This window comes from Neoarius graeffei, chromosome 5 (assembly GCF_027579695.1).
Source record: "Neoarius graeffei isolate fNeoGra1 chromosome 5, fNeoGra1.pri, whole genome shotgun sequence".
In the NCBI taxonomy this organism is placed as follows: Eukaryota; Metazoa; Chordata; class Actinopteri; order Siluriformes; family Ariidae; genus Neoarius; species Neoarius graeffei.
The window spans coordinates 17,134,785-17,151,544 of NC_083573.1; the positions used below are offsets into that span (position 1 = coordinate 17,134,785).

The 16,760-nt window shown below is 41.5% G+C and overlaps 1 protein-coding gene across 2 annotated transcripts in view; it reads left to right on the plus strand.

The window, feature by feature from the left end:
- The window catches only part of dync1i1 (dynein, cytoplasmic 1, intermediate chain 1), a 78,845-nt gene that overhangs the window by 18,296 nt on the left and 43,789 nt on the right, over positions 1–16,760 (plus strand). The window contains exon 4 of one of the 2 annotated variants that reach the window (XM_060920438.1): positions 5,249–5,306. The exons of the other annotated variant lie outside the window; for it this stretch is intronic. Within the exon in view, the coding sequence (XP_060776421.1) occupies positions 5,249–5,306 (58 nt within the window). The remainder of the gene's footprint in view (positions 1–5,248; positions 5,307–16,760) is intronic. 2 annotated transcript variants of the gene reach the window in all.

The following is a 16,760-nucleotide window of genomic DNA, read 5'->3' on the forward strand; positions in this document are numbered from 1 at the left end:
TGTCACATGATGAAATGGCATCCCATGCAGGGTGTATTCCTGCCTAGTGTTCCCCGGGATTGGCTTAAGATCCCCCGTATTCGAACCAGGATAAAGCAGTTACTAAGAATGAATGAATGAATTTTAACAAAATTGTAACAAAATTTAAGAACTACACTGGTTACATGTAAAGTTTTTAAAAAAAACAATAAATGTCTTAGAACGGGACAATATGCGACAAAGTAGTTTATTCAGTTTGCTTCAACGTTGAAGGAGTACAATAAAAAGTTGGTCCTGTTTGTGCACTGATGTCTTTACATTGTGGAAGTGCAATTATGTGTATTAATGTGTACATAGTTACTTTCTTGTGGACTTAATTGTGGAGCGATCAGACAGAAAGTGACTATTTGTGTCGTGTTAATACTTCCCTTTGAAAGGACAAAATTTACAGTCATGTTTTCATGTCCTCATTGCATCCAGGTTTTCCTCTGCAGTGCAGTTTTGCATTTTTCACCTTTTTAGCTTTCTCACACATCTGATAATGCAGAACAGTATTTTCATTGAATCCGGTGTGTTTGAGTTTGTGACTCATATTTCCCAAGACCAGCATGTGAAAACATTGCTTGAGTAAACTTCATAACATATAATAGAGAAGGCTCTCTTTCTCCTAAAGTATATTTCTTTTTATGCCACGTACAGCTTGGAAGTACTTTTCTCTTGTCATTTTAGAGCAAATGTATAGATATCTGGGTTTTTAATTAATGAGGTTTTATATAAGCAATGACATCTCTTTTTTTTCCCACCATAATAGTCACATTTTATGTACTTTTGTTTAAAAACATACACTCCAAACTGTCCCAGTGGTCAAAGTTTTCTACTTAGTTTTGTCATTTATCTGATGTGTACACATGCAGCATTGTGGTAAAGCCAGAGGTGGACAAAGTACCCAACTTCATTACTTAAAGGAGATACGCAGAATCATGGCCTCACTTTTTGTTTATAAATGCCTTGAGACCTCAAGAATGGCACAGGAATAGTTTTAAGTGTGAACAATAAATCTAATAGTCATTTTTACGATTAAAGTGATTTATATAGGTAGCGGTCTGAGTGAATGACCTTGACATCTGTGACGTCACCGCAGGAAGGCTATCTGTCTCATCGCCATTTCCGCTATACTAAAACACAGGGCTGACTGCAACTCCGATCCTCCATTTTGAGCTAATTTATCGCCATGCCATCTAGATGTGTTGCTGGCTGGTGCAGCAACACAACAGAAGGTGGATTTACATTGCATTCATGGCCCAAGAATGTTCAAACTGCAAAGATTTGGACGCGTTTTGCGAGAAGTTCACGGGCACATTGGGCGCCCACAAAGTGGTCTCTCCTCTTCTCTGCACATTTCATTGAAGACTTATACGAAACCTCTGATCTGTTGAGGAGTGTTGGCTGTAAGCCCGTATTGAAAGAGGGTGCAGTACCAACAATTAAAGGAAAAGAAAACTACAAGAAAAGGAAAGTAAGTTCAGTTGCACCAGTTCTTCTGGAGTGTGAGCCGAGGGTTGTTGCTAAAAACCCAGGACGGAACGGCATGGGACGGGATGTGACGTATTATCGCTCAAACAGTGGTTGTTGCTAAAACAACCCCGCGGTTGTTGCTAAAACCAGCGACGTCCTGTCCTGGGTTTTAGTAATTGCCTGAGCCGAGCAGTAAGGGCGGAGTACTCAGCATGGAGAAAATGGAGAATGAGTGGACCAGCCGTCTGATTTCTCCACTGGATATGCTTGCCTCAGCAGCAATATCTCACCCTAACGTGGAAGAAGTGAATGAACAGAGAACTGAACGAACAACTGAAAGTCAGATTGTTTCAAAGCAATCAGCCACAAGGTCAGCCTTCAAGAAGCGAGAACACGGGTAAGATGCAACTCTCATTTGGATACAAAACAAAAACAACAACACTCGTTGTTTACCTGCATTTAGATTAATACATGCAACTTGTATTGTGTGTTTAAGTTACCAGTATAAGATTATTTAATTTGCTTCAGAATGTGATTGTCTCAGTTCATCTGATTTATTTAATTAGCCTTTTACATTTTATCAGTGAAAATGCATGCACATACATGTATGTTGCATAAGTTATAACACCCTATCCTGTTTTAATGAGAGCCAATCCACAATCAATGAAGTTAAATCAGTCTTAGTTGAGCAAGTCGGTAATGGTATTTCTTACTTTCACCATAAATTTTTACTTATATGACTTTGGTCTATAGCTGTCAAAGGCCTCGGCCTTAAAACCAGTTCCTGCTGTGACGTCATGCACTCAGGACTGGCTGGCTCAGCGGGGTAGCTCGAATGCCAACTTTGCGGTCTATTTTAACTTAAATTCCCATTTATGCAGCATACAAAAGTCAAGGATGGAGATACTGTCCACTCAGAAATGTATTTAAAAATAAAGGTTCTGCGTACTTTAAGTCAAAGTACAGATCCCACTGGTCAAATGTTACTCCAATACAAGTCAAAATTGTACAGTCAAATTTTTACTTAAGTTAAAGTACTGAAGTACTTGAAAAATACTTGAGTATTAAAAGTACATTTTCGGTCAACGCATTGTTGTATTATTGCCACAGCACTTACAATACCTAATGCTTCTGAAGCAACCTACTAGATTTACTGACTAGCTTGTAGGATCTGTAGCATAAACACCTTTAAACACAGATTTCTACATTGTTTATTTGGCAAGATTATGCTAAAATATATTTCTGAAAGCACTTCAGATAAGTTAACATTATTCATGTTGGCGTAACTCCATTTTTACATGCTAACTAACAGTGTCCAAGTTAACTAGCTATGTGTTAATGTTAGCCATGGACAAGACTATGGCAACTTGGCGGTCAAACCCATAGAAAGTCATTTCACTAACCAGACTGCGTAGCTATTGCAATGTTATTGCTAGTGCTGAAAGCACATCAAACTTCATTGCAAGCTTTCTCTTGGAATAAAATGTTTACATGCCTCAATATGCTTCCGCAGGTTGGACGGCAAGTTTTTGTAAGTCATGATGTGGTTCGTTTTAGGCAAACAATTAAAACAAAACGAATCTTTAATCTGTGAAGAAAACTGAAACATGGGTTCTAGGTATGGCCCTGGGTACGTGCATTCCCCAGAAGAACTGCCTCCTTCCATTCGGCCATCAACTGATCGTGTTCAAATAATGCTGCTGAGAAATCACTGAACTTTATTTTATACAGTCTATGGACGTGACGTGACCCTAGTGATTTATTGATAGGCTGTCTCAGTGTCATCTGCGAAAAAACCAATCACGTTTTAGAAAAGAAGATTAAAAAAAAACATCCACTTTCAAAGCTGCTTCATAGTAATAAGGACATTGATCGAAATGTGGAGTGAAAAGTACGATATTTCTCTTTCAAATATAGTGAAGTTAAAGTCATAAGTTTTCAAAAATAATAATACTTGAGTAAAGTACAGATACTCAAAAAGTGTACTTAAGTACAGTACTCAAGTAAATGTACTTCATTACTGTCCACCTCTGGGTAAAACAGATAGGACACTGGAGCTGCTTCCAGCATTTGTGAGCAAACCATTTCACTTTGTGGATGTAGAATGGTGTCTGTAAGATTACATGATAAAATAATTCATAAATCAACAATGTTGCTACATTTTATTTCCACTGTGGCAAATACGAAAAGACTAACAAATTACATCTGTATTTAATAACATCGTGTTCAATAACAATAACTTTAAATCCAAATTTTGGATATCATCACCACTAAACACAATGTTAATTATTCTTACACACACACACACACCATCCAGTTCATTAGGAACACCTGTACACCTACTCATTTATGCAGTTGCCTAATCAGCCAATCATGTGGCAGCAGCACTATGCAAAAATTATTCAAATTCAGGTCAAGAGACTCAGTTAATGTTCACATCACACATAAGAATGGGGGAAAAAGTGTGATCTCTGTGACTTTAACCATTAGATTAGATGGTTTTATTGTCATTGCATATAAAAAACAACAAAACTTTGTTTGCAGCAACTCCAAAAAGCAGCATTTTGTGATTTAAAGGTGCATAATAGGCAATAATAAATAAATTAATAGACACAAGTCAATCAGTCAAATAAAAAAATATATATAAAAGCAATGGGTTAAAAATAAAGCAGCATGATTATGTATTGCACTTGTCCATCAGGTGTATATATCATGTTTATGATTTCAGAAGTGAGTCCACAGCTCTTGGGAACAAACTGTTTTTCATGGCATGCTTGTTGGTACCAGATGAGCTGCATTGAGTATTTCAGAAATTGCTAATCTCCTGGGATTTTTACACAGGACAGTCTCTAAACTTGATACAGAATAGAGCAAAAAAAAAAACAGAAAACATTGAGTGAGCAACAGTTCTGAGGGGGAAAACACCTTGTTGATAAGGGAAATCGGAGTCAAATGGCCAGAGTGGTTCGAGCTGCCAGGAAGGATATATCAACTCATACAATCACTCTTTCCAAATGCGGACAGTTGAAGATTAGAAAAAAAAATCACAGTCTTTTTAACTTTCCAGTTTTCTTGAATCTGTGCAAATGATATCCTCAGATTCTTGTTTTTGGTTGACAGTAGTGGAACTCGGTTATTGTCTTCTGGTGTTGTAGCTCATCCACATCAAGTTTTGATGTATTGTGAGTTCTGAGATGCTTTTCTGCTCACCACGGTTGTAAAGAGTGCTTATTTACGATGTTTACTATAAACTTACCATCAGCTCAGACCAGTCTGGTCATTTCACTCTGATCTCTCTCATTAACAAGGTGTTGCAACTCTGTTGTGTGTGAAGATCCCAGGCGATCAGCAGTCCATCTGATACTAACAATGTCATAGTTAAAGTCGCAGAGAGTTTGTATTTTCCCCATCTGATATTTGATGGTAACTTTTAACTGAAGCTCTTGACCTGTATCTAAATGATTTTATGCATTGTGTTGCTGATTAAATGAGCAGGCATACAGGTGTTCCTAATAAAGTGGATGGTGAGTGTATATTACAGATTCTCAAAATATATCAGAAATGACGATAATTATATGTAAATTTCTCTGTTTTTTTTTCCTTTTTCTTTTTTATGTCCTTTTTAATTTAATCATTTTGATCCATTATTTCGGCTTGTGCTGGGCTCCAGTGCAGCCACTCCAGCTTTTAACATGGGACACCTGTTATTTTCATTATTTAGTCCCAACCCCTATGTCTCCCTCTTCGCAATCAGTGAGCGCTTCCAGTGAGAATGGGAGCCAGGAGTCAGTGGAGGGAGGAACCATGGCTAGGTACGAAACTCCCCGTGCACAACGACATCTACTGCCATTTTGTAAATGTTTTTGAAACATTTGTAGGAAGTTTTCCAAGTTAAAACTCTGAATTTAGGATTTTAAACATAAACAAGTTGTGTTTTTACCTTTTATTGAGTGTATTTTAACAACAGTGTGAATTTTAATCAAATTCTACAACCCTGATTCCAAAAAAGTTGGGACAAAGTATAAATTGTAAATAAAAATGGAATGCAATGATGTGGAAGTTTCAAAATTCCATATTTTATTCAGAATAGAACATAGATGGCATATCAAATGTTTAAACTGAGAAAATTTATCATTTAAAGAGAAAAATTAGGTGATTTTAAATTTCATGACAGTAACACGTCTCAAAGTTGGGACAAGGCCATGTTTACCACTGTGAGACATCCCCTTTTTCTCTTTACAACAGTCTGTAAACGTCTGGGGACTGAGGAGACAAGTTACTCAAGTTTAGGGATAGGAATGTTAACCTATTCTTGTCTAATGTAGGATTCTAGTTGCTCAATTGTCTTAGGTCTTTTTTGTCATATCTTCTGTTTTATGATGCGCCAAATGTTTTCTATGGGTGAAAGATCTGGACTGCAGGCTGGCCAGTTCAGTACCCGGAGCCGCCTTTTACGCAGCCATGATGCTGTAATTGATGCAGTATGTGGTTTGGCATTGTCATGTTGGAAAATGCAAGGTCTTCCCTGAAAGAGACGTCTTCTGGATGGGAGCATATGTTGCTCTAGAACCTGGATATACCTTTCAGCATTGATGGTGTCTTTTCAGATGTGTAAGCTGCCCATGCCACACACACTAATGCAACTCCATACCATCAGAGATGCAGGCTTCTGAACTGAGCGCTGATAACAACTTGGGTCATCCTTCTCCTCTTTAGTCCGAATGACACGGCGTCCCTGATTTCCATAAAGAACTTCAAATTTTGATTCATCTGACCACAGAACAGTTTTCCACTTTGCCACAGTCCATTTTAAATGAGCCTTGGCCCAGAGAAGACGTCTGCGCTTCTGGATCATGTTTAGATACGGCTTCTTCTTTGAACTATAGAGTTTTAGCTGGCAATGGCGGATGGCACGGTGAATTGTGTTCACAGATAATGTTCTCTGGAAATATTCCTGACCCCATTTTGTGATTTCCAATACAGAAGCATGCCTGTATGTGATGCAGTGCCGTCTAAGGGCCTGAAGATCACGGGCACCCAGTATGGTTTTCTGGCCTTGACCCTTACGCACAGAGATTCTTCCAGATTCTCTGAATCTTTTGATGATATTATGCACTGTAGATGATGATATGTTCAAACTCTTTGCAATTTTACACTGTCGAACTCCTTTCTGATATTGCTCCACTATTTGTTGGCGCAGAATTAGGGGGATTGGTGATCCTCTTCCCATCTTTACTTCTGAGAGCCGCTGCCACTCCAAGATGCTCTTTTTATACCCAGTCATGTTAATGACCTATTGCCAATTGACCTAATGAGTTGCAATTTGGTCCTCCAGCTGTTCCTTTTTTGTACCTTTAACTTTTCCAGCCTCTTATTGCCCCTGTCCCAACTTTTTTGAGATGTGTTGCTGTCATGAAATTTCAAATGAGCCAATATTTGGCATGAAATTTCAAAATGTCTCACTTTCGACATTTGATATGTTTTCTATGTTCTATTGTGAATACAATATCAGTTTTTGAGATTTGTAAATTATTACATTCCGGTTTTATTTATAATTTGTACTTTGTCCCAACTTTTTTGGAATCGGGGTTGTATATTTACCTTAAAACTACATTTTGAATAACGTATTGAACCCACATTATACAGCATGCTTCAGTGTATCTTGGCATAGGTTGCACAAGTCTCTGGAACTGTGCTGCACTGTAAAAAAAAAAAAATGTACTGTTGATTTTACAGTAATTGTATAGCAAACTGGGCTGCCGGTAAATTTTACAGTAAAGTACTCTAATTTCCTACATAGTATAAAATAAAATGCAATTCAGTACATTTGTCTGATGGAGTCATTTGGCTGATGGAGGACACAAATGAACTGAAGGTTAAGGGTCTTGCTCAAGGACCCATGACCATCACCATGGCAAGGAGGCGATGCTGAGATTTCAACACGTGACCCCCTGGCTTATAGCTCAAAGCCTTATCCTCTGAGCCAGCAGAACTATCACAGCTCTCATTGATTCAGTGCAATCTTTTAGTGCTATTAATTCAGTGGTAGATCTGGTTGAATCAGTGGGTGCTAATTGAGCTAATTGTGGTGTGTAATACCTGTCTGACTTTGGGGAACAGAGGAACTGGGAGCAGGCTTCAGAACAGATGTGTTGTTTTTATTTTTACACTTTTCAGTGACTGCCAGTCAACACACATACACACTACACACACCTGTGATGGGGTGTCACTGTCTCTCATTCCTGGCTGTCTGAAAGACACACAGAGATGCAGGTTAATAGACATATAGAGATATTAGACATGGGTGCACCTCATCACACGTTACTTACTGGTTCAACACGAACTCTCCACCGTTTACAGCTGATGCTCGACCATGCCCCCGCTGCCACATACCCCCACCAGGTGGGAGAGGTAATCCGCCACCACCCTGTGTGCCACCGGCCTGTGGACCACCACGAAGGGTCAGGTACCAATAAGTGATTCATGTGTTGGCATCCTTCATGTAGTGGAGCCACTGGAGCAGGGCATGGCAGGTCTCAACATTAACTTTTGAAATGGCCTAAAAAAAATGTCCGTCCCCCCCCCCCGAATTTCCTTTTGCCTTAAAATTTTGCGGTATTTCGGCAAGTTTTCAAGAACACAGTTCAAGACAATACTGATATGTTTTCTAAGGGTGTAATTGAGTTATTTAGACAAAAATACACTTCTTTAACATTTATTTTTAAAAACATTTATTTCTGCAACAGAAGAACAAGACAAGTCCTGAAAACATGAAACATAAATCAATATCATATATGTAAGACTTATGTACGGTACGAGTACATAATACATCTTTTTATATAGAGTTTAGGACACAACACTTTCTTTTGCCTATAACAATGACTAGCAATATTGCAAAGATGAATTATGAAACTAAAAACATAAAACAGGAGTCAGTACTGTCTTATCATTCAGTTTGCTATTGCATTTAGGAGGAACTTAAACAACCTGTCCTCATCTACATCAGCTTCCAGTGCAGCCTCTGCAAATTGTGGGCACCGTTCACACTGTCCCTCTGTCCACCATAGGTGGACTGTCCTCTCAGCATTATATGCATCCAGATCCGGGCCCTGTAGAGCAGGGGTTCTGAACCTTTTCTGCTTTAAGGCCCACCTATTCATATTTGTACCGAGTTGGGGCCCATTAAAAAAGATCCCCAATTATTTTGGCTCATCTATTCCATTAGAATCTAATAATCGACTTTAAAGTGTATTAATGGGATGCAACATCACTCCTTGTTACAGATGGAAATTTAAATAAATGCAATAAAAACAAATTTTTAGATTGTATGTATTGTATTTAAAACTGTATGGATGTGCCAAAAGCCAAACCATGCTTGCAGGACATTCTCACTTAAAAGGGATTAATGATCCAAAAGTGGAGTCTGGTCCATTAACACAAGAACTTATTGCCATGTTTGTGTACAGCAAACAAGCAGGTTATTAAAACCAAGAAGTACACTCAGAAGAAGTGGATATAGAAACCACTCAATGGGATTAGATTCTTACACACTAACAAAGAAGGATTTTTCCTATGAAAGAAAATTTTACCACCTAAATTTGACATTAGCAGAATAAAATTTGATCATATTGTAGCCATAATTAAATACAAAGAGAATAGTTATGCATATGATTAATTAACTTAATGTGAAGGTAATTAACAGATAATCAACAGGTTTTAAGTTTTTTTTTTTGAAAGATTTTGTACATTTTAGTCTTTAGTATTTGTAATTATTTGTATCTGTACATGCACGACCCCCCCAGCTCTGCTGATCAACGTATTGTGTTTAAATAAAGTTATTCATTCATTATGAGTTGAAAAATTATCCATCCGTTGAGTTCCCCGACATCTCAAACTACGTGGTGCTGCAGACATTGTTCTACATGGACACACAGATGAAAACCTGGAAGAGCATGGAGGCGTACAACTTTTTATATGTGGCTGGGTTAAATATCTGGAGATCAAGACACTACAAGATAAATCCTGTATCGTTTTTTCCCGGGTAAATAAAGAGTTTCTGGGCTTTTTGTATGTGTGTCTGCCATGGTTGCTAGGATGCTACAAGTTTTGGTATCGGGTAAATGACTGCCGCTAGATTCCCAATCCTCCCTGCCCTTCTCTTCCAGCAGGCACCACAGATCCATATAATTACCCACAAACATATCTCTCTCTCTCTCTCTCTCTCTCTCTCTCTCTCTCTGTGTATGCATGCGTGCTGTGTGTGTGTGCGCATGTGTGTATGCGTGCATGCGAGCAATCTCCAGTCACTTTTGACTGCTGAGAATCCCTGGTCACAGATGCTACTTGATAGGGGGATGGTAAACACTATATGCACCACTTTAAGAACACGCACACAAATACACATGTGTGCCTGAAGCCAGCCAATCAGAATTGCCGTTACAAATCGGGAAGAAAAAAAACAAAATGATGATCACAGGGGAGGTAAGGATGCTGGTTAATATGTCATGTTTTTTGTAATGTACTCACTCGAAAATAATTTTTGTGCTTAAAGAAGCCAACCATAGGTGTGCCCGAATGGGCCTAACCCGCTAAAATATTTCTGCCCAAATGTCTTGGTTGGGCAAATCAGGCATTCGGGCAATGCATGGTGTTGAGAATAGCATGGTTGGAATAGAGAGTGAATGGGCATCCTAGCAGGTAGTACGAGAGATTGAGGGCTGCCCACTTGATGGCCAGACACTCCTTTTCTATAGTGCTGTACTTTGACTCTCACATGGAGAGCTTGCAACTGATGTACAGCACCAGACGCTCCTCCCCCTCCACCACCTGGGACAAAATGGCTCCCAGCCCTCTGTCTGACATGTTGGTCTGTAAAATAAAAGGGAGAGAAAAGTTAGGAGAATGCAACAGCAGGCCCCCACACAAAACCACCTTTTCCTGAGCAAAAGTCCATTCCCATGGCTCCATTCATTGGACTGGATCAGGCACCCCTTTTTAGTGAGGTCAGTCAGCAGGCTGGTGACATCCAAAAAGTTAGGCACGAACTGCCTATAATAGCCAGCCAGCCCCAGGAACTGCCTCACCCCCTTTTTGGTCTTAGGTCTTGGGCAGGCTGCAATCACTGCAGTCTTATCACTTTGGGAACGCACTTGTCCATGACCCAAGTGGAAGCCCAGATACCATTCTTCCACCTGTCCAGTTGCACACTTTTTTTCAGGTTTGCTGTGAACCCAGTGCACCTCAGTGACCTCAGGACCACCCTAAGATGTGGTAAATGCCGCTCCCAATCATTACTATAAATATCATCTAAGTAGGCTACTGCATATGCATTGTGGTGATGGAGAATTCAGTCCATGTGATGCTGAAATGTCACTGGAGCCCCAAACAACCCAAAAGGAAGGGTGACAAATTGGTGTAAGCCAAACGGAATGGAAAAAGATAATGGAGTCAAGGGGATCTGCCAGTGTCCCTTTGTTAAATCCAGTGTTGAGTAAAAGCGAGCTGCGCCTAATCAATTGAGCAGTTCATCAATGTGAGGCATCGGATATGTGTCAAATTTAGACCCCACTGTGATGTTTCTATAGTCCACACAGAACCGGATCAACCCGTCGGTCTTGGGAACCAAGACCACCAGGCTGCTTCAGTCGCTGTGTGACTCCTCAATTACTCCCATCTTAAGCATAGCCTGGAGTTTGTCTTGAACCATGTTTTTCTTGTGTTCAGAGAGCTGATATGGGCGGCTGCGCACCACCACTCCTGGGGGAGTCTCAATGTGGTGTTCTCTGAGGTCAGTGTGACCAGAGGGGGTGAGAAAACATCATAGAATTCCTCCTGCAACCTAATAACCTGTGCTCTCTGGGATGGTGAGAGGCGATCTCCACAGGGGACCAGGGTGAATTGGGCCACACTTTTTAGACTTACCTCTGGTCCCAGCTCCGCCCTGTCCAGAACTACCATCACCAGAGCCACAGGGACCTCCTCTCTCCACAGTTTCAGGAGATTGAGGTGGTAAATTTGACATGTATTGCCTCTATCTGGATGTTTGACCTCATAGTTGACCTCCCCAATTCGCCACGTGACCCCTTGCTACTTGGCGAGTAATTTTGAACTTGAGGTGGGCAGTAAAATGCCTTTATCTCCTGGTGCAAATTCCCTTAGCTGGGCCCCTCTGTTGTACAGGTGAGATTGATGTTCTTGGGCCTGAAGCAAATTCTCCTGGTTTATGTGACTGTGTGTGGAGTTTTGCTCTCAAGTCAAGAATGTATTGAATTTTTGCTTTGAGAAGGCCTCTCCTCCCAATTTTCTCTAATGATGTCCAAGACACCATGGGGCTTGCGCCCATACAGCAATTCAAATGGGGAAAACCAGGTGGAAGCTTGTGGGACCTTTGCACTTCAAACAATAGAGGGTCTAGTCACCTGTCCCAGTTTTTAGCATCCCTGTGAGCGAACTTACAAATCATGTTTTTGAGTGTTTGGTTAAATCTTTTGACCAGCCCATCTGTTTGCAGATGATAAACACTAGTACGAATCAATTTAATCCCCAATAATTCATACAGTTCACGCAGTGTGCGTGACATACAAGTAGTGCCTTGATCAGTCAGGATATCTTTCGGAATCCCAACTTGAGAGATGATGTGGAAGAGTGCCTCCACAACACTGCATGCTGGAATATTGTGGAGAGGCACTGCTTCCAGATATCATGTTGCATAATCCACTATGACTAATACAAAGTGATACCCACGTGCAGATTGATCTAATGGCCCAATGAGATCCATGCCAATTCTTTCAAAGGGGATCTCAATTAATGGTAATGCATGCAGTGTCACTTTTGGTGTGGCTGCTGGATTCATGAGCTGACATTTGTGACGTGCTGCACACCACCTGCAGACATTGGCACAAATTCCTGGCCAATAGAAACCGGCCATGAGATGATTTAATGTTTTATCCTGCCCCAAATGCCCAGCCATAGGATTATGATGAGCCGCATAGAATAAAAGTTCCCTATGGCTCTTCAGGACCAACAACTGTGTCATCTTTTCTTTGGTTTGAGTATCCTGCATCACTCGATATAGCCTATCCTTAATGGTACAAAAATACGAGAAGGAGAGCACAACATTAGGTTGGAGAATTTAACCATCATTTGCTTTCACTTGGTCAAAAGTGTGTCTCAGAGACTTGTCACATGCCTGCTCCAATGGGAAATCCCATAAGGGATTCCTCAGAGAGAGAGGACAACTGTCCTCCCTCTCCATGTCATCATGATGCATAGCTGATGCGGATGGCCCTGGGACCGCCTCCCCAGCTAACGTTGCGGTGGGATTTCCCTGAGACGTGCTACTGCAGGACCCACCCACTACTAACTGTTTCATTAATGTTTTAAACCCCAGCCAATCTGTTCCCAAGATCAGTGGGTGGGTGAGGCTTGGACTAACTGCCGCCTCCACACTATGCTTTTATCTCTGGAAGTGAATAGTGACAGGCATTAGTGGATATTTATGTATATCACCATGCAAACACTTGACCTTCACCAATCATGCATTTCCCAGTGCCCCACATTGAGTCAGGCTTTGATGCATGGAAGTCTGATTACAACCAGAATCCACCAAAGCCTGATGTGTACCCCCTTGAATACTCACAACTATCCTGTACGCCCCCACTCGATCAGGGGAAGCCTGTGGTGCATCGGGGATGTGAATCAGTAGCCCCACCTCCTTGCGAAAATGCTGACAGACCTGCCCAGGCTTGCTCTCAGTTCTGGTGGGCATAGATGAGTTCACCCGTGGAGAGAGAGAGGGGGTTAATGGTGGCACGGACACAGGAGAAGGGAGAGCAGAAACATGAGGACATCTACGAGTGTGGGGAGCAGGTTTTGGGGGAATTGGCCCCCATTTTCATGGGGCTGGGGTAGGAGAGGGGGAGAAAGTGAAAGTGAGAGCGTGGAGGAGAATTTGTCAGAGCGCCTGTGCCCAGAAATGCCATCAGGTGGTCATCGGCGAGCTGGACTGCCTCCTCCAATGATGCCACTCAGTGACGCCGGATCCACACTGACCTCTTGCTCAGCAGCTGGGTGACGAACTGCTCCAATGTCACTTGCTTGAGGATGGTCTTGACGTTGCACTCGCCTGCCAGCAACTTCTGTCGGCACCCGTCCCAGAGCTGTTGTGCAAACACAAACGACCAGCCCACTTCACCGTATGCCAGTGAGCAGAAGTGCTGGCGCTGCTCTTCTGGGTCATGGCCAACCCGCTTTAAGTTGGGGTGCTCCAGCATGCTGGTAGCCGGGAGCTGCCGAGCCAGGAGCTGGGCTTTCCCCCGACAGGAGTGGCAATAGGTGAGCCACCCACTGTGAGGTTGGCCACGAGCTCGCCTCCGCGACCTGCTTGAACAGTTTGAGGAAGGCATTTGAATGGTTTGAGGAAGGAATCTTGACCAGCTGGATGGGCACACTGACCACAGGGACAACCGCTGGAGCACCCGTTAACTGGATCCAACTCCTGATCACCTGCTAGTCTTCTGCCTGGGCTTCAAGCAGAGCCTGGAAGCGCTGCCCCTTGTCTACTGACAGCATTACAAGGGCGTGCTGCTGGTGCTAGAGGTCATTGGTGAGCATTTGGAGGAGCTCTCTGACTGGTTCGGACTCCATGGTGGCATTCATTCCTCAGTCCCGGGTTTAAGCACCAGTGTAACACCTCTCTGACTTTGGGGAACAGAGAAACTGGCAGTAGGCTTCAGAACAGGTGTGTTCTTTTTTATTATTACACTTTTCAGTGACTGGCAATTAACACACAAACACACTACAGACACGCGACGGGGTGTCACAGCTCTCTCTCTTGTTCCTGGCTGTCTGAAAGACACACAGAGACGCAGGTTAATACACAGCCAGTAATTAGACTCAGGTGCACCTCATCACGTTTCCCACTAGTTCAACCTGAACTCCTCGCCATTCACAGCTGACACTCGACCACACCTCCGGTGCCGCATGGTGGCTCAGTGGTTAAGGCTTTGAGTTGCAGATTAAAAGGTAGGTGTTTAAATCCCAGCATCACCAAAGCTGACATTGTTAGCTCTTTGAACAAGACCCTTAACTTTCAGCTCACTTATATCCTCCATCAGTCAGATGAGCAAATGTACTGGATTATGTGTTGTTTATACTATGTATGATATTACAGTACTTTAATATATGCTTTACAGTTGTTTATTGCAAATTTTTACAATAATCCAGGTTGCCAGTTAACTTCTGTAACTGCATACAACCTTGGGGTAACCATGGACAATCAACTCTCCTTTTTCTCTCGCATTACTAATCTGGCACACTCAACGCCAATTTGTCCTGTACAAGATCGGATTTGTCCATGTCTACCCACACAGGCCACTCAGGTGCTTGTTCAGTCTTTTGTCATTTTGAGACTGGACTACCACAACTTGTTCCTGGCAGGTCTGCCTTTGAGCACCATTTGACCTCTGCAACTGATCCAGAATGCAGCTACACAACTTGTTTTCAACCATCTTAAATTCTCCCACACTACCCCATTGCTATGCTCCATCCACTGGCTTCCTGTAGCTGCCTACATCAGTTTTAAAACACTGATGTTTGCCTACAAAGTCAAAAACAAACCAGCATCCACCTAACTTAAAGCACTTATCATACCTCACACTGCAGCTCCAATCCGGCTTGACTGGTCCCACCATCTCTCAGAGTACAAGGAAGATATGGATGAAGACACTTCTCTGTTCTGGCATCTAAGTGGTGGCATGAACTTCCCTTGGTTGTCCTAACAGCTAAGTCACTGACAGTCTTCAAACAATGACTAAACACCTTCCTCTTCATGAAGTACCTAAATTAGCACTTTTTTTAAAAAATGTCATTGGTGTGCTTTTCTTACTATATTACCTCCCCAAAAGAATTTTTAGACTGATAGTATTCTCAGTTCATGGCCGAGTGAACCAGTATCAGGATGTATTTATTGTTAAAGACTTCAAAGCACTTCTGTAAGTCACCATGGATAAGAGTGTCTGCCAAATACCATAGATCTAAATGTAAATTTACAGCAATTTTTATGGTGTGGTGTGTTGGACACCATTCTTAAAAAAACAAACAAACAAACAAACAAACAAACAACAACAAAAAAAAAAACCTCTACTGGTATGTTGATGATAGTGGTGAAGAGCACTGTCTGACATGTCAGTCTTAAATTGGGTGACTGCGAAGGCCGTATGAAAGGCCTGTTTCCAGTGACAGATTTTGATTTACTGCAGTCATGGCCCCCAGTGACAGTAAAAACTTTTTTTGCCGCCAGTTTTAAAAAGCATTCATTTACTGATTCATTACCTCATATAGATGAGATTGCTAATACATGGCATTAAACTGACACTGGTTTTTCCAACCTCACCAGATTGAGCCATTCACAAACAGCATCCTCTTACATCAATATATGTACACTTTGTAGTACCACACTTTAAACTTACCTCCTATGCCTCTCTTTGCACAGTTTGCTGTTGTTTACAATCATCTCCATATTGTTGTATAATTGCTTGCATTGCACTATTTTTAAATTTAAAAACATGGATATTTTTATTACTAAATTTACACTATTCATATCAACCATGGCACTCAGGTTGCACTGTTATTACCTGTGCAAGTTGACTTGTGCAATACTTTTTCTCCCACCCATATCAAATCTCTCCCTATGTTCCTGTCTCTGTTTGCTTGTTTGCATGCATTATGTCAACTGTAGGGGTGTGCCACTGTAGCACAAGAATTTCATTTATTCTCAACATTTGAGAATAAAGTGAACTTGAACTTGTTGAGTCATACTGGTTGAAAGTGCTTGGAGGATGAGGAATTGTGAGCCATGGTTCTAGGCAGGTACAGTGGTGCTTGAAAGTTTGTGAACCCTTTAGAATTTTCTATATTTCTGCATAAATATGACCTAAAACATCATCGGATTTTCACACAAGTCCTAAAAGTAGAGAAAGAGAACCCAGTTAAACAAATGAGACAGAAATATTATACTTGCTCATTTATTTATTGAAGAAAATGATCCAATATTACATATCTGTGAGTGGCAAAAGTATGTGAACCTTTGCTTTCAGTATCTGGTGTGACCCCCTTGTGCAGCGATAACTGCAACTAAATGTTTGCGGTAACTGTTGATCAGTCCTGCACACCGGCTTGGAGGAATTTTAGCCCGTTCCACCGTACACAACAGCTTCAACTCTGGGATGTTGGTGGGTTTCCTCACATGAATTACTCACTTCAGGTCC